Source organism: Mya arenaria, chromosome 14 (assembly GCF_026914265.1).
Source record: "Mya arenaria isolate MELC-2E11 chromosome 14, ASM2691426v1".
In the NCBI taxonomy this organism is placed as follows: Eukaryota; Metazoa; Mollusca; class Bivalvia; order Myida; family Myidae; genus Mya; species Mya arenaria.
The window spans coordinates 57,270,826-57,295,429 of record NC_069135.1 but is presented as its reverse complement, the minus strand read 5'-3'; the positions used below and the strand labels follow the sequence as shown (position 1 = coordinate 57,295,429).

General features: G+C 37.5%; 3 protein-coding genes across 3 annotated transcripts in view; 2 read left to right on the top strand and 1 right to left on the bottom strand.

The window, feature by feature from the left end:
• Positions 1-24,604, top strand: part of LOC128217328 (uncharacterized) — a 123,173-nt gene that overhangs the window by 75,808 nt on the left and 22,761 nt on the right. The window lies entirely within an intron of this gene.
• LOC128216286 (uncharacterized) lies at positions 2,044-2,571 on the bottom strand. The gene has a single exon (XM_052922852.1). It carries the CDS (start codon positions 2,569-2,571, stop codon positions 2,044-2,046), a length of 528 nt encoding a protein of 175 aa, XP_052778812.1.
• On the top strand, positions 6,404-21,537 carry LOC128217326 (E3 ubiquitin-protein ligase TRIM33-like). The gene is made up of 4 exons (XM_052924410.1): positions 6,404-6,561; positions 7,351-8,279; positions 17,753-17,869; positions 20,192-21,537. The coding sequence occupies exons 2-4, from the start codon at positions 7,352-7,354 to the stop codon at positions 21,058-21,060; spliced, it is 1,914 nt and encodes a 637-aa protein (XP_052780370.1). The 5' UTR covers positions 6,404-6,561; position 7,351; the 3' UTR covers positions 21,061-21,537.

The window sequence follows — 24,604 nt, the reverse complement described above, 5'->3', positions numbered from 1 at the left end:
TGTTTTGATAAGCTTTTCATACACATTTAAATAACAAATCCAACATTGTGGTTGTATGTTATTCAAATTGAATTGATCATGTTCCATTATAGTTGCGTTGCATTTTTTAAACTAAATCATATTAAGCTTAAACCCTTTACAAATCATATAGGCAAAAAAAATTATTTGAAATTTAATGTACGAAATAAGAAAAGTTAATCGTAACTATCATAAAATAATTTCGATCGCAAGTCACTTTCACCCAAATTCTGTTATACGGGACTTGTATGAATACTTAGAACCTGGCCAAAGAAATGTATAGCTTGTTAATCCTAAGCAATGTAACAACTGTGTATTGCCCTTATGTCGGAGCATCATGTGTGTTTGATTTGGAATATGCCTTGTATATTGTCTTGGTGTTGGAGCATCACCAGTGTATTTCCCAGATGTCGTACCATCACATGTATATTGCTCAGGTGTTGGAGCATCTACATTGTAAACCGATGGTGTTGGAGCACCACCAGTGTATTTCCCAGATGTCGTACCATCACATGTATATTGCTCAGGTGTTGGAGCATTTACACTGTAAACCGATGGTGTTGGAGCATCACCAGTGTATTTCCCAGATATCGTACCATCACATGTATATTACTCAGGTGTTGGAGCATTTACACTGTAAACCGATGGTGTTGGAGCATCACCTGTGTATTGCCTAGATGTTTGAACATCACTTGTGTATTACCCTGGTGTTGGGGCATCCCTTTTGTATTGCCCTTGTATTGGAGCATCACTTGTGTATTGCCCTGGTGTTGGAGCATCACCTGTGTAGTGCCCTGGTCTTGGAGCATTACCTGTGTATTGCCCTTGTGTTGGAACATCACCTGTGTATTGCCATGGTGTTAAAGCATCACTTGTGTATTGCCATGGTGTTGAAGCATCACTTGTGTTTTGCCCTGGTGTTGGAGCTTCACCTGTGTATTGCCTAGGTGTTGGAGCACCACTTGTGTATTGCCCTGGTGTTTGAGCATCACTCGTGTATGCCCTTGTGTTTGAACATAACCTGTATATTGCCCTTGTTTTGGAGCATCTACTGTGTATTGCCCTGATGTTTGAGTATCACGTGTGTATTGCCCTGGTATTGGATCATCACCTGTGTATTGTCCTTGTGTTGGAGCATTACTTGTGTATTGCCCTTGTGTTCGAGCACCACCTGTGTATTGCCCTTGTGTTGGATTATTACCTGTGTATTGCCTTTGTGTTGGAGCATAATCTTTGTATTGATTGCCCAGGTGGAGTCGGAAAACCCCTTTGTATTGCTCGAGGTTGAAGAATGCCCTATGTATTGTCCTCTTTACAAGACATCATCTTGGATCTGTTCTGGTGTCGGAGAAACCACTTTGTATTGTTTGACGTTTGATAAACCCCTGCTTATAGCCCTGATGTTGGAGCATCCCTCATGTGAATCCGATGTGTAGGATATTCTCTGGTGTATTGTCCTGGTGTCGGAATATCCCATGTGTGTTGCCATGGTGTCAGTTTTTTTTTTCCATCTGTATCACTATTAAGACGGAAATCACCTGTTTATTGCCCTGGTGAATGTGCTGAGCTGCCATCTTTTTGTTTGACCTCGGCCATCGGGTGTATGTGCGAAACGGCCATCTAGGTGTTTGCCCCGACCAACGGACGAACGTGCGGAACTGCCAATTGTTTGTATGACCTCGGCCATTAGGTGAATGTACAAAACGGCCGCCTGTTTGCACGACCTCGGCTAACGAATAAATATGCGAAACGGACACCTTTATGTGTATGAACTCAGCCATCTGGTGAATCTGCAAAATGGCCACCTGAATAATGCAACATATGTTGTTGTACGTTACATCCTCAGGAACATAACGCCCCATAAATGCTACACTTTCAGTGACATTATGCGCGCTTAATGCTGCACCATCAGTGACATAACGCCCCATAATTCCTGCATCAGCAATGACATTACGAACCATTAATGCTGCGCCAACAGTGATATTACGAGTCCTGATGTTGCACTACCAGTGACATTACGAGCCCTTAATGCTGCACCACCACAACATTACGAGCTCTTAATGCTGCACCAGCAGTGACATTACGAGCCCTCAATGCTGCACCATCAGTGACATTACGAGCCCTTAATGCTGCACCAGCAGTGACATTACGAGCCCTTAATGCTGCACCAGCAGTGACATTACGAGCCCTTAATGCTGTACCACCAGTGACATTACGAGCCCTTAATGCTGCACCACCAGTGACATTACGAGCCCTTAATGCTGCACCACCAGTGACATTACGAGCCCTTAATGCTGCATCATCAGTGACATTACGAGCCCTTAATGCTGCATCATCAGTGACATTACGAGTTCTTAATGCTGTACCACCAGTGACATTACGAGCCCTTAATGCTGCACCACCAGTGACATTACGAGCCCTTAATGCTGCCCCACCAATGACGTTACGAGCCCTTAATGCTGCACCATCAGTGACATTACGCCCCATAATTCCTGCATCAGCAATGACATTACGAGCCCTTAATGCTGCACCACCAGTGACATTACGTCCCATAATTCCTGTATTAGCAAAGACATTACGAGCACTTAATGCTACATTACAGCGACAATACGCCCCTAATATAAGATTTATAAATATTAATTCAATGTTTTTAATATTCTAAAAAGGATGAATAAATGTTGAAAACCGAGAATTCCCTGTGTCAGATTTTGTTTTGACACTATTATATCAGCAAAAGATGTTGTATTCGAAGTCAGATCTAATAGCTTAATGATTAGGAAGGTCCCTTTCGCTGCGATCACTTCACACATTAAAATCATTAAGATTTTAATTAATGTCATCTGACTATTGTTTTAAAGAATATCTAATCATTCTAAGTGTGTTCCACATCTGTAATCATAGGAATAATTGCACAAACACCGTCAAGGGCAAACAACGGAAAAACAAGAACATATGTTGCCTTACACAGTAAGTTCCCTTTGACAGGAAGTTTATAATTTCGTTTTTAAACGTCTGTTTATTCACGTGACGGGTCTACTCCACCTGTTTCGATTTGCAGAATGAAAAGCATATTCGGCAGAATTAAGTCTACACGAAATGGAAACGCTCAAAGGAAATGGGCATTCATCCGTAAACAAATCGTTCAATACTACGAGTAAGTTACTGTACATTTATCATAAAAAGATGTGTTCACTTGCCATAATAGGGGGCGAGATAGTAATCATACGTACATTTCGTATTTACGGTATTTTTTTAATATCTGTAACGTGCCTGCTCAGTACAAAAACACGTCGAATGATTAATCAACTTTGACAATTTACAAATGTCCCAGATATTGCTTTGAACACATGTTGGAATACCCCCACTGTAATATGTTTGGCAAGATAATCCTCTGCTGTGCATCTCTTGCTAATTGCACTGGTGTCAAAATAGGGGCCAATTTCCTGTGCATTTTTGGATTGGCTCAGGGCCATTTAGGGTCCATTTGTGTGATTTTTTATAATAAAACCCCCAAAACTGCACAGCAGGATACTCAGATCGCATAAGTGGTAAGAGGACATGGTATACAGATTTTTTTCTTTATTTCTTTTTTTTTCATTGTTTGGAGGGAGGAGGACTTATAGAGGGCTTTAACTGGGCCTTTTACCGCTGATTGAATCCACTGTAGTCAAATTAATTGATCGTTTACATATTTATTACAATTTTTGATATGGTAAATCCCTCACGTACGTTAGGGATTAGAAGAATCGCGTATAACATGTCTTTTATTTTAGACTATACGCCCCGCACCATCGACATGAATTGTTCAAGGATTGATATGATCCTCACATCCTCGAACTGTACAGATCTTGTCATGACCCTTTTCTTATATGACCATGCTCAATCTATGTCACAACATGTGTATTGGTAACAACTAATATTACAACAGTGAAACATGTACAAAAATCAGAACAGGCATTGCTATACCCTTTTTTCAACTGTATCCGACCTGTCTTATTTAACGAGTTATGGTAGCCGCACGGGCGGTTACATGAACCCTCAGCATCGACACAGGGCTTAGGTTGGGAGTGAAAAACGACTGAGATGTGTTCATTTTCAATACAGTCAGTTGAAAATTCAATTCATTCGAATGGCAATAATAAGTTAACTATGTAAATAGGAAACTATAAGTGCCTTTGTCAGCTGCAAATAATTTCGCCGAGTGTCACAGTCAACAGTTGAGTATCATAAAATGAAAAAAACCTCTAAAGTAAATGATTAAACAGTATAAAATTGATCAGCAGAAAAAAATCTAATTTCAGGAAAAATTAATTGTCTTATATTGAATACCTACTGTAAAACAACGTGAATGGTCCATAAGGAATCCACGCACTTACTTAAAAAAGCTGAAGTCGGAAATAAAAAAGTGAAGAAATCGTCTGAAGAAAGATAACTTCAAGAAAATGATTCATTCGGCTTTTAAGTAGATAAAAAACCAGTCCAAGTATGGTTTTTGTTTGATCATTTGAGTTTATCAATGTCTGCCCGTGCCTGTAGGCTGCATTATGGCTTGTCCCCGCCGTGGCACCATCCCGACTTAAATTGTGTTTAAATGCCATAAGTGACATGAGATAAAAGAGATAGCAATTCGCAGTCAAATCCAGACCCTGGAAGACTTTGAGAAACAGAATATGATACAAGAGATCCGGGTGCGTTACCCTAGCTCTTTGCGAAGAGACCCTTTGGTTTTTTAACGTGCTCGGTTTAAAGCACCGATACACGAGATACAACATTCCTGGGTTGAATACACCATTTTACCAAGAACTACAATTTAAATGCCGAGCGTCAGGCAAGCCTTCAGCCAATCAGTTTTCAGAATAGACTTCCACTGTAGGTCGACCCAAGTATGGTTTGTAAAATATGAATATAAATATACATAGCATAGTTTAATTTGGTTATTAAATCAATTAAAAGACAAAGATAAACAATTTTATAACAAGCCCGTAGGTAAGTAATTATATAATATTCTAATGACATAAATATTCAAATCAACCTATTTAAAGTATTCTATCTCATATTTTATTTTCAAACTAAGCACATTTCCCAATGGATAATTAGATGCTTGAACAAGTTTTGCATGAACAGTTATTAAGAGCCAGCTGATGCTTAACTCTTAATGTAAAATTCAATGGCAAAGTATTACTTATTTTTTTATGAAATTGAAGAAATTATCAATTGTAAATCATACTAAACATGAGTAAAATCGAGATAAATGTAATTAACTTTTATGGCATTAGATAAACGGAAAAATATCGTAACATATATCAAACAATCAGTTTTCATTATAGACTTCCGTTATATTGTGTTGGTAGAACCCCGTACACAACCAATCTTGCATTCTAAATTTCAATCTTAATAATAATGTTTAACATACATGTATTTCACGGCGTTGGTGCAGAATGAAATGCATACAACAAAGAAATAGACTAACGCATACAACATTGGCAAAGAAGGGTTTTCAACTTTGCATACAACATACACAAAGAAGGTTGTTAAGAAACGCATACAATGTAGAGTATGAAGAATAATAATGACATTGCAATTTTATTGTTTAAATCAATACATTATTATGTGTATGGTTTAAGTCAAGTGAAGAATAGATTATTCACTCTTACTTTGAATTTTGCTTTAATTAAGAATTAAAACAAAATCGATTGTTTTTGTTTTGTTTAAATAATGACAAGAACCTCATTTCAAATAATTTAAATTGGATAACCTCCCTTATCAATAAAGTTGCTACTTTCGTTTTTGAAGACGCCTAAAATTCGTTGACTCTCTCTCTCTCTCCAAACAGCAAATGTTAAAATCATTGGCGACAACCACATTAGAATGAAATGAGCTGTATACTTAAGATATTCGAGAAACTATCAAAAAGGACTTGCTTTCAACAGTCAACAAAATGAAGTTTAAAATAGTATTTTCAAAACCTTAAAATATGCCTATAATACCAACGATCGTTATCCGATAACCATGACTTTTATTAAGAATAAGTATCGGACCTTGTGATACCGGTATCGATCATCTGATCTAATATATATAGCAAGGAATTCATGTAACTGAATTTTGCTATGCCGGTAAATATAAAAGGTGAATTTCGAGCTCATATTGAAATTCATATAACAGACCTCTTACTCTATTGTTTCCGAAGTAACGTGTGTATATTAAAACGGTATAATTTTGTTTGTATCGGAGGATTAGCTTTGGAAAACCAGAATATTTATTATTCTGGACTAAAACTATTGATCACTCTACCCGGTATCAACATAATCGGATACCGGATACCGGGTTTTAGCAATACCCATGACATGATAACCTCCCTTATTTCTTATCAAGAAAGTTGCTACTTTCGGTTTTGAAGTCACATTAATTACGTTGACTCTCCCTCTCTCTCCAAACAGCGAATATTAAAATCATTGGCGACAACCACATTTGAAAGTAATGAGTTGTGTACTTAAGATATTCAAGTAACTATCGGAACGGACTGGCTTCCAACAGTCAACAAAAGTAAGTATAAAATAGTATTTTTCTCTCAGGGGCGGTGCCAGGATTTAAATTTAGTGAGTGCACATTTGGGATAGCCACAATAATTGGCGTTCAGAAAAACTTTTATATCAGTAGGCATTGTTATGTTTATATGTGGCCATCATAAATATCTTATAAAGACTATTGGCATCTATTTATATGGACCTGATTTTGGGGTCAAAAATTAGAACGTGCAGCCCGGCTTCACCAGAAACGAATAAAAAGGCTCACAACTATTTGGGGTATTGGACCGTCCGAAAAACATTTTGGCCACCTTTCATTCTGAAATATTGTAGTTTGTGTTTTCAACGCTGGTCGCTTTGATGGTTTAGGTACTTTTTAAACCTTATCTGTACCTCCTTATTTTAACTTTGTTTTTAATAAAGTACTGTTTCTTTCACAACTTTTACTGACATTCTTGCAGCTTAATGTGTAGGTCCCCAGAGTAGGGGTTTGACATTAATGGATGGATGTATGGATGGATTATGGATGGATGGATGGATGGATGGATGAATAGATGGGATGGATGAATAGATGGATGGAGCAACGCCTCAGGAACCGTTAGTGTTTCCAATTTAATAATCATTTTCTACCATCAAACAGAAGTTAGTTTTACTTATAATAAAGACTATACCTCGTAAAGAACTGGATTAGCCAAGTGTTAATTTGACCATGAGAATATGTTGTTTTTTTATATTAAAGACCATTCCACAATAAGAACGAAATTAGCAAAAAGTATATTTGACAATTAAAAAATGTTTTTGAACACAGGATGGATGCAGTTCCAGGGAGAATCGAGCCCGAGGCTACAGGGTCGTCCCATGACCACACTTATTGTCAGCCATGTGCTGAAGATGGGAAGAGAATCCTTCCTGATGCCTTCTGTACCGTCTGCAAGGAGTTTTTGTGTTCCACTTGCGCCCGAGTACACAGGAACATGAAGCTGACCAAGAGCCACGTCCTCCAGGACAAGAGCAGTATGCCTTCCTCATTCCATGCTGAAAGTGAGGATGAGACGTTTACAGAGACATGTCAGTTCCATGCGAATGAGTTTATAAAGTATTACTGTCCCAACCATGAAGCACTTCTGTGTGGAGAAAGCGTAGTTGATTATAAAGAACATCGCTCTTGTGAAGTAAAGAAAATTTCTCAATTGGCAAAACAATACAAAGAGGGTGCAGAATACAAAAGTCTGAAAACAGGTATTGTGCAGATGGTCAGTGACATTGAAAACTATTTATCGTTCATACAAGCGAACATGAAATCAGTTGAAGAGGAAAGTCTTACCAATATTAATGAGCTTCGAAAATTCAGACATGAGATCAACCAGTTATTGGATAAGAGGGAGAAAGAGTTACTGGAAGAAATTGATCGGAAGAAACGGGAATACGAGACGCTGCTAAATGAAATGAAAGCAAACTGTCTAGACATGAAAACTGCCACTGAGAAGCTCAAGGCCGAGCTACAAGCTAAGGAGGTCAACAACAACCAGCTGTTTGTATCTGGAACAAGGGCGATCAAAGAGTTAGTCGGTCTCCAGTCATCACTTGATGACATCAGGAGAAGGGGTAAAGTTCCACACTCCAAATTCAGTAGGGACCCAGCAACGGGACAGCTTCTGTACTCAAACACAGCAATTGGCAGAGTTGACCAGGTGGCGTCAGATTTGGCAGACCAGCAGAAACAACCTCAGCGGCCAGGTAAGCAACACAAAGCAATTATATCACAGTAAGGTTTCACGATATCAGTAAGGTTTCACGTTTAATTTTTGTTTCGGTTAACACCATGTTACTTTATTGCCATCCTTACTCCAGGTTAAATTCAATATATTTTGAAATAATATAAAACATGTTGTTTCCGATTTCAATGCCCCAATAAATTGGGATTATATATATTATATCAGTTTCCTTAACAGAGGTTTTTTCACAATTGTGTGTGTTTGTGTGTGTGTGTGTGTGCGTGCGTGCGTGCGTGCGTGCGTGTTTGCATGTGTGACTCAAATGCATGTACGAATGTGGGTTTGTGAGATTTTTTCGTAAGTGAATATGTTTAAAGGTATGTTGTGTCTGGGAATGCGAGTATGTGTTAGTGTTAGTGCGTTTTAAAAGATATATGAGTCACCCGTTGGTGTGTATGTTTGTACGGTTGTTATGCGTGAACGTTTTGTGCGATTGTGCCATGGGTTTGTATGTGTGAACATGTGCTATGTGCCTTTTAGAATATTTATGCATATTGGGTTTGTGCGATGTATGCAATATGTGGGTGTGTTTGCTTGAACGTGTGTTTGGTGTTTGTTTGTGTGTGTGTGCGTGTGTGTGCGTACGTGTGTGCGAGCGCGCGATGTGTGCTTATGTGTGTATGTTTGTACTTGCGTTGTGTGCATGTGAGTGCGTGCACGTGTCTGTGTCTGTATGTTTTGTGCGATGTGTGCTTAGGTGTGTATGTTTATAGTTGAGTTATATGTATGTGAGTACGTGCAAGTGGGTGTGTTTGTATGTTTTGTGTGATTTGTGTGTTGTGTTTGCTTGTATGTATGCCCTGGGTATGTGTGTGCTTGCTCTTGTGTGTACGTGTAGTATGTTACTTTCAGCTTAAGCACGAATTCGTAATGTGCGTTGTGTTTGTGAGGAATCATTTGTGCGGTTTTTTAAATATTAAATTAATCATCTATGGTGTTTCAATTGAAGCGTCTTTGTATACACACAACATGTGTTTGTTTTAAACATAGCATCAATGCCAAGTAGTTTACATTATCACTTTTTTAAGATGGTACAAACATTTCGGAATGATTGATTGTTGCTTTCATAGACGGCAGTATCGGTCTGAGATATATTCTTTGCAATATTTATATATGCCATTAGAAGGTCTCTGTGTTTTATTGTCATTGGCAACAATACTAGTTAGAGATTGTATGCTAAATTTATATCTGTTATCAAAAGGTCTCTCTGTTACATCGTTGCATCATAGTTGATAATATCAGTCAGAGATTGTTTTATATATATATCTATATATATTGATATTTATTATGATAGCAGGTTTCTTTATGGTAGCATTGCTGACATAGGCGGAAGTATCAGGCAGAGAGTATTTAATACATTATATCTATTCGTTTAAACATATCAGCAGTTTTTTTTATATCTTTTGGGTATCCTTTTGTTATCATAACCAGTATGCAATTTCTATAAGATAACAAACCACAAACATGTATATATGCCTTAAAACCTCACTGTACACTTCTCTGACTGATACTGCCCCCTAGGATTACACCGAATATTTCTGTAACTAACATTGCCTACCATTGTAACACCATATATTTCTCTGGTTGAAGCTGCCATCTATTGTTACACCGCTTACTTCTCTGAATGCTACTGCCACCTACGGTTACACTGTTTACGTTTTAGAGTGACATTGCCACCTATGGTTGCACCATTATTCTCTCTACCTAATATGCCCACATTATACTTCTCTAGCTGACTATGGTAACCGGGTACATCGTATACTGATATTCTCTGACTGATACTGCACCCTTTAGTAACACCGTATACTTTTATGAATGATACTGCCCCAATGGTTACACCGTATACTTCTCTGAATGATACTGCCCTAATGGTTACACCGTATACTTCTCTGGCTGAAAATGCCCCAATGGTTACACCGTATACTTCTCTGACTGAAACTGCCCCAATGGTTACACCGTATACTTCTCTGACTGAAACTGCCCCAATGGTTACACCGTATACTTCTCTGACTGAAACTGCCCCAATGGTTACACCGTATACTTCTCTGACTTATACTGCCCAAATGATTACACCGTATACTTCTCTGAATGATACAGTCCTCAATGGTAACTTCATTGTATTTCTCTTACTGATACTGCCCCAATGGTTACACCGTCTACTTCTCTGACTGATACTGCCCTCGATGGTAACTTCATTATACTTCTCTAACTGATACTGCCCACAAGGATTTTTTCTTTATACTTCTCTGACAGATACTGCCCCAATAGTAAAACCGTATTCTTCTATGATTTACACTGCCCTCAATAGTTACTTCTTTATACTTCTCTGACTTATACTGCCGAAAGTGTAACACCGTATTCTTCTATTACTGATACTGCCCTCAGTGGTTACTTCAATATATTTCCAGTAACTCTTACTGATAATATCCCCCATGGTAACACTGTATTATTCTCTGACTGATACTGCCCCAATGGTAACACCGTATACTTCTCTGACAGATATTGCCCAAATGGTTACACCGTATACTTCCCTGACTGATACTGCCCCTATGGTTATACCGTATACTTATCTGACTGATACTGCCCTATTGTTACACTGTATACTTCTCTAACTAATACTGCCCCAATGTAATCTCTGTATACTTCTCTGACAGAATCTACACCCAATGGTCACACGGTATTCTTCTCTGACAGATACTGCCCCAATGGTAACACCGTATAATTTTCTGACTGATACTGCCTACTATGGTAACACTGTATACTTCTCTCATTGATACTGCCCCTATGGTTACACCGTCTACTTCCCTGACTGATACTGCCACAATGGTTACACCGCCTTCTTCTCTGACTGATACTGCCACAATGGTTACACCATCTACTTCTCTGTCTACTTCTGCCCACAATGGTTACACTGTATACGTCTCTGACTGATACTGTCCCCTGTGGTTACACTGTATACTTCTCTGACTGATATTGCCCCCTATGGTTACACTGAATACTCCTCAAACAGATACTGTCCCCAATGGTAACACCGTATACTTCTCTGACTGATACTGCCCAAATGGTAACAACGTATACTTCTCTAGCTGATAGAGCCCCCTTTGGTTACACCATATACTCCTCTGACTGATACTGCCCCCTATGGTAACACTGTATACTTATCTGACTGATACTGCCCCCTATGGTTACACTGTATACTTCTCTGACTTATACTACACACAATTGTAACACCATTTACTTCTCTGACTGATACTCTTAAGAGATTGTTCCATATATTTAGTATAATTATGATACGAAGGTATCTGCATCATTTTATTGCTAGTATAGACGACAGTTTCGGTCAGACGTTGTTAATTATATAAGGTCTATTATTATAAACATATCAGTGCCTTTTTGTTATTTGTTTTGTATGATATTGTTATCTTTACTGTATTTTTACATAATTTGTATCATGGGATGCAATTTTTATGATAACAACATATGTACACATCTCTGACTGGAACTGCCCCCTTTGGCTAAACATTACTCTTCTCTGGCTGATACTGACCCTTATGGCTAAACGGTACTCTTCTCTGACTGTAACTGCCCCTATGGCTTAACATTACTCTTCTCTGACTGGAACTGCCCCCTTTGGCTAAACATTACTCTTCTCTGGCTGATACTGACCCTTATGGCTAAACGGTACTCTTCTCTGACTGGAACTGCCCCTATGGCTTAACATTACTCTTCTCTGACTGGAACTGCCCCCTTTGGCTAAACATTACTCTTCTCTGGCTGATACTGACCCTTATGGCTAAACGGTACTCTTCTCTGACTGGAACTGCCCCTATGGCTTAACATTACTCTTCTCTGACTGGAACTGCCCCCTTTGGCTAAACATTACTCTTCTCTGGCTGATACTGCCCCCTATGGTTAAGCAGTATTCTTCTCTGACTGATATTGCTGCCAAGGGTTACACCATATATTTTTGTATTTAATTCTGCCCACAATGGCAACACTGAGTACATCTCTGGGACTTTTTCTAAAGTATACACAGGTCCGACTATCCGACCCGTTCCCAATGCAAAATATATTATCTTTCCCAATCTGCCAAAAAAAAAAAAAAAAAAAAAAAAATCCTTTTTTTTTTAAATTTGTATATCTTATGAAAGTTTTTTTACCTTTACTGGTTCATTCAAAATTCTAAAAAAAAATCATGTGATGTAAAGTGTTGGGGATAATTATCAGAATTAAGAAATCATTGAATTTCGTCACATTCAGAGATCATGTGAATTATTATCTGTCAAGATTTATTGCAATAGATATGTACACCCCAAGGTATGATATGTTAGCCCTTTTATAAGCTCGACTATTTGAAGAATATGTGGGCTATTCTACTCGCCTCAGCGTCGGCGTCCGGTTAAAGTTTTAGGGCAAGTTGGGATTTTCACTTATAAGTCAAATACCCTACATTCAATTGACTTAATACTTCACGCAGTTGTTCAGGGCCATCACATGATGAGGTTAGATAACTCCATATTATTCTTTACACAGATTATGGCCCCTGATTGACCATGGAACTTAGGTTAAAGTTTTAGGGCAAGTTGGAATATTTATTAATTACTTTTATATCCTTTGTTCAATTGACTTAATACTTCTCACAGTTGTTCAGGCACATCACACAGTGAGGTTACACAACTCCATATTATCCTAAATACAAGTTATGGCCCCTGATTGACTTAGGTTAAAGTTTTAGGGCAGGTTAAAGTTTTAGGGCAAGTTGGGATTTTCACTTAAAACTCCAATACCATTCATTCAATTGACTTAATACTTCACACAAATGTTCAGAGCCATCACATAATGAGGTTAGATAACTCCATATTATCTTTTATACAAATTATGGCCCCTGATTGACTATGGAACTTAGGTTAAAGTTTTAGGGCAGGTTGGGATATTGTTGAATAATTTCTATACCCTTAATTCAATTGACTTAATACTTCACACAATTGTTCAGGACCATCACCCATAAGGGTTACATAAATCCATATCCTTAATACAAGTTATGGTTCCTGATTGACTTAAGTTAAAGTTTTAGGCAAGTAAAAGTTAAGGGCAAGTTGGGATTTTAATAAAAAACTTCTATACCGTTCATTTAATGCACTTAACAAAATTCAAAATTATTTACGACCATCTAACAACAAGAAACATAACTCCTTTTTAAGCCTAAATACAAATTATGGCCCTTGTTTTTTTTAAATTTCTTTTGAAAGGCATATTTGTATATTCTTAACCACATCTTCGTAATTGGAAATCAAGTTATTTGAATGACTTGTGACATTGCTTGGGCGGGCTGGTGGGAGGGCAGCATCAAAGTCACCTTCTGTATCGAATAATTTTAGTTAGGTTTGACATAAAGAGACCAAACTTGGTATTATTACATCGTTATTGTATTCTCAGTCAAAGCGGCGCAGTCGAGCTCTTACGACGGCTCTTGTTTTTATTTGGTTTTGACAAAAAAGGGTCGGTGCTCCCGTAAACCATATTATTAAAAAATGCTGGCCTGAATTCAGAAATCATTGAGTTTCGTCACATCCAGAGATCATGTGAATTATTATATGCCATAATTTATTGCAATAGATATGTACACTCCAAGGTTTGATATTTCAGCCCTTTCAGTTCATTTAAAAGGGAAAAGAAACTAATATTTAATAATTTCCACATTCGCAGGAGACTGTAAGGAAGCTTGTTCTTTGACTGTAAAATTTCACAATTTGGACATATCTCACAATGCATATTTCCCCAAAATGTCTAGAGTCTTTTTTTCCAAAATGGGCAAAAAACCCCTGTTCTCTGGCTGACACTGCCCCCTATGGTTTCTGGGTACGCAGTTCTTTTCTGGCTAAAACTGCCCCCGTTGGTTACACCGATATACCACTTTTGCAGATTCTGCCCACTATGGTTACACCGTTATACTATTCTAGCTGATTCTGCCGCCTATGGTAACACCGTAATACTACCCTGACTGTTTTAACACCATTATACTACTCTGACTGATTGCCCCTATGGTTATACTGTTATACTACTGTGCTGATTCTGCCCCCTGTGTAACACCGTTCTACTACTCTTTCTGATTCTGCCCCCTATGTTTACACCCATATACTGCTCTACCTGATTCTGCCCTCAATGGTTACACAGTTAAACAACTCTGGCTGATTCTGCCCCTATGGTTATACCGTTATACTATTCTAGCTGATTCTGCTGCCTATGGTAACACTGTTCTACTACCCTGACTGATTATACCCCCTATGGTTTTTACACCGTTATACTACTCTGGCTGATTATGCCCCTATGGTTATACAGTTATACAACTTTGCTGATTCTGCCCCCTGTGTAACACCGTTCTACTACTCTTTCTGATTCTGCCCCATATGTTAACACCCATATACTGCTCTACCTGATTCTGCCCTCAATGGTTACACAGTTAAACAACTCTAGCTGATTCTGCCCCCTATGGTTACACCGTTATTCTACTTCTGACTGAGTCCGCCCCCTAAGTTTACACCGTTATACTACTCAAGCTGATTCTGCCCCCTATGGCTACACCATTATTCTACTTCTGACTGATTCTGCCCCCTATGGTCACACCGTTATATTACTCTTGCTGATTATGCCCCCTATGGCAACACCGTCATACTGCTCTTCCTGATTCTGCCCCGTTTGGTTACACCGTCATACTAGTTTCTTTGTTTCTGCACCTAATTGTTACACAGTAATACTTCTCTTTGATTCTGCCCCCTATGGTAACACCATTATACTACTTTTGCTGATTCTGTCCCCTAAGGTTACACCAATTTACTATTGAAGCTGATTCTGACCCCTATGGTTACACTGATATACTACTCTTGCTGATTCTGCCCCCTATGGTTAAACCGTTATAATACTCTTGCTGATTCTGCCCCCTGTGGTTACACCGTTTTACTTTTATAGCTGATTCTGCCCCCTATGGTTACACCATTATAGTAATCTAGCTGATACAGCCCTCTATAAATACACCGATAAATTTATGTAGCTGATTGGCAGCTGCCCCCTATGGTTACAGCGTTTTACTATTCTAGCTGATTCTGCCCCCTTTGGTAAAAGCGTTGTACTACTCTAGCTGATTCTGCCCCCTTTGGTTAAAGCGTTATACTACTCTAGCTGATTCTGGCCCCTATGGTTAAAGCGTTTTACTACTCTAGCTGATTCTGCCCCTTATGGTTAAAGCGTTGTACTACTCTAGCTGATTCTGGCCCCTATGGTTAAAGCGTTGTACTACTCTAGCTGATTCTGGCCTCTATGGTTAAAGCATTGTACTACTCTAGATGATTCTGCCCCTTATAATTAAAGCGTTGTACTACTCTAGCTGATTCTGCCCCCATGGTTAAAGCGTTGTACTACTCTAGCTGATTCTGCCCCCTTTGGTTAAAGCGTTGTACTATTCTAGCTGATTCTTGCCCCTATGGTTAAAGCGTTGTACTACTCTAGCTGATTCTGGCCTCTATGGTTAAAGCGTTGTACTACTCTAGATGATTCTGCCCCTTATGGTTAACGCGTTGTACTACTCTAGCTGATTCTGGCCCCTATGGTTAAAGCGTTGTACTACTCTAGCTTATTCTGGCCCCTATGGTTAAAGCGTTGTACTACTCTAGCTGGTTCTGCCCCCTATGGTTAACGCGTTGTACTACTCTAGCTGATTATGGCCCCTATAGTTACACCGTTATTTTACTCATGCAGATTATGTCCCCTATGGTTACAGCGTTATGATAATCTAGCTGATTCTACGGTAAAATGACTTGTCTGATTGATACTGCCCTTATAGTTACGACCTATACTTCTATTACTGAAACTGCCCTTAATTACACTGTTATACTTCTCTAGCTGATTCTGCCCCCTATGATTAAATGATATACTTTTCTGTTTGATACTGCCCCTTATGGTTACAACCTATACTTCTCTGAATGAAACTGCCCCTATGGCTACACCGTTATACTACTCTAGCTGATTATGCCCCCTATGGTAAAATTATATACATCTCTGACTGATACTGTCCTCTATTGTTACAGCCTATACTTCTCTGACTAAAACTGCCCCTTTGATTACATCGTATACTTTTTTAACTAGCAATGCGCCCACTGGTTACACTATTTTATATATTAGCTAGCTAATACTGCCAAAAATGGTTTCTTCATTATACTTTTCTCCCTGAAACTGTCACCAATGGTTACACCGTATACTTCTCGGGCTGAATATGCCCCTATGGTTACCGGGTACACCGTACACTTATCTGACGGACACTTTCCCTTTTGGTTATGCCGTATTCTTCTCTAACTAATACTGTCCCTTATAGTTAAGCAGTATACTTTACTTACTGACATTGCCCAGATGGTTACATAGCATACTTCACTGACTGACACTGTCTTCCCTATTGTTATGCCGTATTCTTCTCTGACTGATACTGCTCCTTTTGGTTGCACCATTTATGTATATTGACTGATTCTGTCCCCTATTAATACACTGTGAATTTCTCTGACTGATACTGGCATGTGTGGTTACACCGCTTAAAACTCTGACTATAATTGCCCCCAATGCTTTCATTGAAAACATCTCTAATTGACACTGCCCCCTATGGTTAAATCGGATACTTCTCTGACTGATACTGCCTACTATGGTTACACTCTAAACTCCTCTGACTTATACTGTCACTAGTAGTAACATGGTAAAATACTCTTGCTGAAACTGCCCCCAATGCTTTTACTGTTTTCTTCTTTGACTGAAACTGCCCCCTATGGTTACACCGAAGGCTTCTCTGACTAAAATTGTCCCCTATCGTTACACTGTATACTTCTCTGACAGAAACTGCCCCCTATGGTTACGCAATATACATTTCTGAATATTAATGTCCCCTATGGTTACATCCTATACTTTTTCTGACTGAAACTGCCCCCTATGGTTACACCGCATACTTCTCTGACTAAAACTGCACCCTATGACTACACTCTATACTCCTCTGACTGAAACTGCCCCCTTACACTGTGTAGTTCTCTAAATGATTCTCTCCCTTACGATTACACTGTATACATCTGTCAAAAACAGATGAAAGCTGTTTCACAGAAAGGTTTGCGTACAACCACTAACTAATTTGACATTTCCTAAGTAATGCAGTTTATTTGTCTGTTTTCAAAAGCCTGTTGACGTCGCTCAAGTTAACCAGTCACGTTAACCATGTTGTAAAGTTCACCGAGTGCTTTTCAAAAATGGCATAATGAGATACTTCGACAAATAATATTTCGCAAATAAAATTGAGATACAAATAAACTTAAGGCATATATTTTTGAATGATATAAACTTGTTTAGGTATAACAATACGGTATATATATATATATATTCTACTAAATTTTATAACCATCATATTTCCAGGCGAATCAACTTCAGCGGTAGAGCAGCAAGGACGACAACAACAAAAGGAGCAGCAGCCTCGGCAACTAGAGACGTTGCAGCAACAACAAAAACACATGCAAGGTGTATCACAGAAAGGTCGGTGTACAACCGCAGACACTTTTGACATTTCTTTATTTCTTCATTTGCAGTTGATGAATCTGTTTTCAAAATCGTGTTGACGTCACTCATGCTAACCAGGAACGATGAAAGTACATTAACAAACTATGTTGTAAAGTACTTAACAAAGTAAAATAATTAAATACTACGACAATCATATTTCTCAAATAAAATTAAGATCCAAATAAACTAAGGTGTGACGCGACTCTGAGAGAATTTTCGAGTTAGTGTCTGAAAATTGATTTACGAATAGAAGAACATATGTCCAGTAAGGGACTGTTTTTACTTTTTCAATATTCGGAATCTTTTGAAACTACGAGTCTTCAAAAAATACCACTGACGTTAATTTTGAGACGTCTGTCATTTTTTTGTGGCGTTCCAGCTATAATAACCGATATATTCATCAATTGTTCTTTCATTGCTATGAAATTTCCACCTCAAGTACATATTATGAAAACGTTCGCGGACACATATTTTTTCTTTCTCTTGTTTTACGTTTTTAATTTGAATTTCGTATAAAACGTCACTTTTTCCGGGGAAAACGCTATCGTGTTTCGCTGAAAAAAGTTCGCCTTTCTTAATTTGTGAAGAAAAGGTTCGTTTAAGTTTTGATTGTTATAAATGCATGCATTCAATGTTTTATTATAAATCGCTTGATAACGAAAGTGTACCTTACCGACTTCGTTTTTGCGCAATATAAAATAAACTAACGTATTTTTAAACGTATTGTATTGAAACGTTAACCATGACGTTACGAAACACTGTTAAGAGTTAAGTTTTGTTTAAAGCTGCACTCTCATAGATTTATCGTTTTTATTTATTTTTTTTTTATCTTGGAAAGAACAAATATATGCGTAAATACCTGCAAACCAATGGTAAAAGGTTGATGGCAAAAGATCAGATCGCAGATTTTCATTTTTCCTTTCGAAAATTAAGGTTTTATGGCTTAAACCGTTACTCACGGTTTAAGAAAAATGCATAAAACTTTAATTTTTTAAATTTCAATATAAAAATATGCCATCTAAGTCAGCAGTCTTATGTTACTGGTTTCCATGCATTTTCGCAAAAATAATGTTGAAATCTGAATAGTAAACATGATCTTATCAATATAGCACTGATTATAAATGAACACTTTAAATGGTTTCTATAAGTTCATTTTGTTAAGGGTTGTTATAGCTCACTTACAAACATTAAGGCGTATCTTTTTGAATGTTATATACTGTGCTGTGTTGGTATTACAAAACAGTCATAATTCCAGGCGCTATACATATCGTAAAATTCGGTAACCCGTATTCAACTTCTGTCAGTACAACACGGCTGTATTCCTCTCTGCTGACGTCACATCATATATATATATACATGATAAGGGTAACTAATATTGCGTTTTGATCCGGAATATCGTATTCGACTCTCGTGGATACTTGCAGATATTAATTTTAGTGGCCTTGCGCCTCATGAAATCCAAATATGCAAATATTCGCTCCATTCTAATACAACCTTCCAGACCAAAGCGCATCACTAATAAACCAATTAGTTGTTGATAAATACATTTGCTTTTTATTGCTTCATATTGACCCTAATCAGTTTATACCATCACTGCTACAGCAATGATGATTCATATTTTTTTGTTGAAACCTTTTTTAAAAAGGTAAAAAACACATAATGAAAGTTCATATGTATAAAAGTTAATTGATTTAAACATGTTTGATTGCCTTTTTTTCAACATAATCGGTATTTACAACAATAATATAGAATATACAAAAAGCAAATTGGTTGGACACAAGTTCTAACAACATAAGAAACGTCCACAGAACTCATTTCAAAAACGATTTTACACTGCACAAAGTGAATGTTTATAGACCATTGCGCTATTGTAAGAAGGTTTCGTTGAAATGAATTGTTTGATGAATCGTTAAAAAGAGTGCTAACTATTTCCCAAAATAATGTAATGTTATAGATATTTTTCAGTAAAATGATCAAATAGTTATCTTGTATATTATATGTCCTCAACTGACCAGTGTGCTTTAAGATGTTTTTTAATTACATTGTTTTCAATGATATGTTATGCGAAAATTGACGCATACTTTTTTTCTTTTTTTTTTTAAATAGATAGGCAACTACTTATAATATTATACGTCATTTTGTATATCATTGCGGTGAAATATATAGACTATCGACAATAGGATTTATCATAAAATTTTGAATAAAAATATTTATTATTATTATTATTATTATTATTATTATTATTATTATTCATTTTAAAATGTGATTAAACAAAACATTTTTTTTATTTATGGTAAGGTTTACTCTCAGCCCACTTGAGCAGCAGAGCAGACCTAAGCCAGGCCAAGTTCAGCAGGCAGCCTGACATTTCAGTGAATACATCAGGTGATAGAAGTGACTGCTTGCTATTCAATATGACCCTCCTGACCGGGGACAGGCTCGTACTGGTAGATCAAACTAATTGCTCGTTGAAGCTGGTGGACACCAAGAATAACAAGCTGGTGTCCCAGGTGAAACTGCCAAGTAAGCCTTGGGACCTGTGTCACCTGCCCGGGGATATGGCAGCCGTCACTCTACCTTTGATGAAGAACATACAATTCGTATCTACTCAGGGAAATTTAACACTACAGGAAGTTGTTGAAGTCGATGGACAGTGTTATGGAATAGATTTCTGTGATGACAACTTGATAGTGTCCTTCTCCCGCCCAGATAAGGTTGTGTTGATGGACATGAAAGGAAAGGTAAAGAAGAGTGTGGACAAAGACAGCAGTGGAAAACCTTTGTTTAAGTATCCCAACTATCTGACAGTGACCAGGGAGAGCCGAACTCCCGTCATATATGTCTCGGACTGCGGCACCAACACCATAACCAAGCTGAGCATCTCAATAGAGGTCCTCCAGTCGTACCAAGACCCGATACTGAAAAACAAACGTGGTCTTGCAGTCGTGGGAGACAACCAGCTGCTCATGTGTGGGTGGGGCAGTTACAACATCCTGTTACTGGACATGCTCACCGGCAAGATTACCCAACTGCTGGGGAAGGAAGAGGGGATAGAGTGGCCACAGAGTGTGGCTTACTGTTCACTGAAGAAGATGTTGTTTGTCACCTGCAATTACTATGGCAAACCTGATTTGAATAATTTCGTAAAAGTATTCAACTTAGTATAGATCATGTCAGTCAATAACTATGAGTGAAATTTGTATCAGGCGTGAAGTAATTGTAATGTTCAAGAATAATTCGAATGTATAACATTATACTGACAATACGCATATACAATTCTTTATTTCAGATATCGCGCAATTCAATTACTGTGAGAGTATTTGACGGAAACTTGACTTTTAAATTATTTTGAATTCTAACAGTTTTCATTAGTGACAAGTCGTGTAATAATGTTTTATAAGAAAATAATAGACGAGTATGAGAATGTGTATTATTAATTGAAATGTTAGTAGCTGATTGTGTATGAAATATACCAACAAGTTGGTTTCTTACTTGTGAATGTTTAATAAAATAATGTAATTGTGTAATAGAATGATTCAGAATATAGATTATAGAGTTATAGACACGATGTGTCATTTTTTCATGCAGTTTGTATTTAATAAATATGATGTTTATAATGTGTTTATATTGAAATTAAACATACATGTACGTATCCTTATATATGTATATTGAGTGAATATTATACAGACATTGACCTAAGTGTGTATTGTTTCCAAAAAGATGGATTAAATTGTTTGAACAGACATTGACCATAGTTAAAATAGTTTCCTCATATATGAATTGATTGATTAAACAGACATTGACCAATGTACAACATTAGATGTAACTAATGTCAAAAAAGGGTTTCAATGGACTCGCTCATGTTTTGACCAAAACACATTTCCCAAGTAATGCATCTGAACTGAGTTATCGTATCATTAATTTACTGTTTGAAACCTTAATTACAGCAAAAGATACATTTAAAGTACAGTCGAATCCCGTTGGCTCGAACTCGCATGGCTCGAATTCCTTGTTAGCTCGAACTGATGTAAACGACCGATTCATTATACTGAAGGAAAGCATTCCCGCTTGGCTCAAATTATTCGAGGTTCGAGGTATTTTCGATGGCCCCCGGGTGTTCGAGCCAACGGGGTTCGACTGTATAAAAAGAAATTCTGGTCTTATTTGGCAGCATAATTAATGTGAACCCCCCTCCCGCTGGCACAGTCCAAATATTTTTAGAAAATCGATAATTTGGCCACTCGAACTCATTCACAAGTTTCTGTATTTTCGAACCTTTCCTTAATAATTGAAAGCTTCGCGTTATAATATCAATCAACCAATCTCACAACAGCTTTTAGCTGATTTGTACCTGGTGTGGAAATCGTGGAATTCAAAGACAATTCGTTTACTAATATATATCAACATTTGTTTAAGAGCTGCAGCTGTCATAGTTTTAATTGACGTTCAATATAAAATGTGTTTCATTATTTTTGTAAATTGGCCAGAAGGAAGTGGCAGATTTTTTTCCGCATTTTTGCTAAAATAACTTATACACACGTCGTCGGTTAGTGCTAAAGGATGCTATCTGACACCATACGATTTCTCACACGCATGTACATACACGGACATATGCGAACCCGCTATATCGCACACCGATATGCTCGCAACATGCAATGGCATCAGCGATAAAGCCATTCTCAATCATTTGGATTTCACTTGATGTTATATAACAGCCTTAAAATGTAACTCCATCAGCTTAAAATGTGTAATTTAAAGGGACTCGTTCATGGTTTAAAAAAATCAACGTGCAGTTTTTGTCGAAACCGTGAACTGTCTCAATAAAACCGGTAACAGCGTCATACCCGCAGGTATCCGTATTCTGACACCCATCAAATCGCTAACCGGAATCGCGATGAATAGAGAGCAAATGTTTATTACATGAGACTGGTTGAGTCTACGGGCATGTTTACTGGCCTGTCTTCGTTTCTAAACAAATTTAACCACCCCGTCCTAATAGCACATGATGCAGCTTTTGAAACAAAAGTACAAATAAATAAATGTCTGCATGCGCTGTAGTTTAATCTTTCCTGGCATCCTCGGCAACCCAGCGTATCATTACCTATATGATTCCCTGGGAAAATCAGCTGTAAAAATCTCGTCTTCATGGATAAGTAATTAGGTGAAATCCGGAAATGGCCAAGAAGTTACGGATGTAATCTCGGTTCGAAATAATCCAATGAGATCACGGTACACAGATCGTTTTAAGCAGGATATTGTTAAATATGCTGACAGCTTTTCACAAAGGCGATTCGATCCATTTGTTATCGGCTATTTCATTGGTCGAAAAATGCTCACGGTACGGACGTTGATGTTGCCACTCTTGGAGCTCTGCTACGAACAGTCGACGTTCTACCGCAGAAGCTTCAGACTACGTTCTTAGGAGATGCTCATTTTAACGTTACATGAATAAAGAATAAAGAATAAAAAGAACTACTTTTGGACATATGTATATAACTGCAACAGTAGTATTAATAGCTGAAGCAATAAGGGCTGTACTTGACTGGGCGGGAAGTGGCTCCAAGTAGCGTACCATGGTTCCGGGTGCGATGGATTGTTAGAAGACCACAGTTCTTTTACTATATTTTTCATATAAATATTAACCTGGCTTTTCACTTTAAAGCAGCCCCAAATGAACAAGTAACGCTGCTGAAGAACAATCAAAGACACAAAATTTAATCACAAGAAAACATAAGGTTAACTTTTGCCATATCTCACAAAATTGAGTAGATATACATGACCCTGAGGTCAAGACATAAAAGAGCTACATTCAACCAATTAACACAGTTCCACCAGCAAAGAGATTTTCACACTGGATACTATCATTTTTTGCAAAACAGTGTCAAATTATGTTCAGCGTTATGCAAAAAGAGCATCCCTTTCTTTTCCTTCATACAACTTTAACAAAATATTGATACTGTGTTTTCTGCATTAACATCCATATCAACGGGAGGGGGGGGGGCAGATAAATGTAGTCTTTAGCCAGAAGTTTTAAAACACATATAAGAGTAAATCGACAAAACCAACCGTAGCTTCACCATTTACTTTCTGAGTCGAATATTTACTACTAGCTTGTTCATCTTTTGATGTTGAACAAAACAAAATATGAAAAATGCGAGTTATTTTGATATTTAAGATTTATCTTACCTCTGTTTGCAAATATTAAAATATCTTTTATCAATGGGGTTTTCGATAAAATTTCAATATTTGTTGACACCATTCAGGATGAAATTAAAGAAATTATGGTGCCTTTTATGATAACGATGTTTTCCACAAACTTCATCGGTAAGCTATTTTTTTCACATCAATGATTAAAGCAAGCCTACCACTTTATGCTGCCCATTTAAGTGCATCTAGAAAATATTTCATATTGACCACGAAATTGTGATGAGCAACATACTCCCACTACATTTAGCTAAACTCGAACACACAAACCAAATGATGGTCAAAATTCACAACAGTTTATTCCAAAAATAGCAAAACAATGGTTGATAAGCATTTTGATTTTTTTACACTAAGCATACGCTTAAACACAGGTCATCTCATCAGATGAATCACAATTACAATGTATTTAAATTTTAAGATGAAGTTTGGGGAGATAAAACTTCATTCAAGTATTTCATTTTTATTTTTTATTTTATTTTTACATGTATGGTGTCTATCTACATTAAC

Excerpts from the sequence above, each read along its gene's own strand:
- LOC128216286 (XM_052922852.1), bottom strand. The coding sequence starts at position 2,571 with ATGGGACGTAATGTCACTGGTGGTGCAGCATTAAGGGCTCGTAATGTC.
- LOC128217326 (XM_052924410.1), top strand. The coding sequence starts at position 7,352 with ATGGATGCAGTTCCAGGGAGAATCGAGCCCGAGGCTACAGGGTCGTCC. Across the intron at positions 8,280-17,752 it reads GAAACAACCTCAGCGGCCAG|GCGAATCAACTTCAGCGGTA; the intron begins GTAAGCAACACA and ends TCATATTTCCAG. Across the intron at positions 17,870-20,191 it reads GCAAGGTGTATCACAGAAAG|GTTTACTCTCAGCCCACTTG; the intron begins GTCGGTGTACAA and ends ATTTATGGTAAG.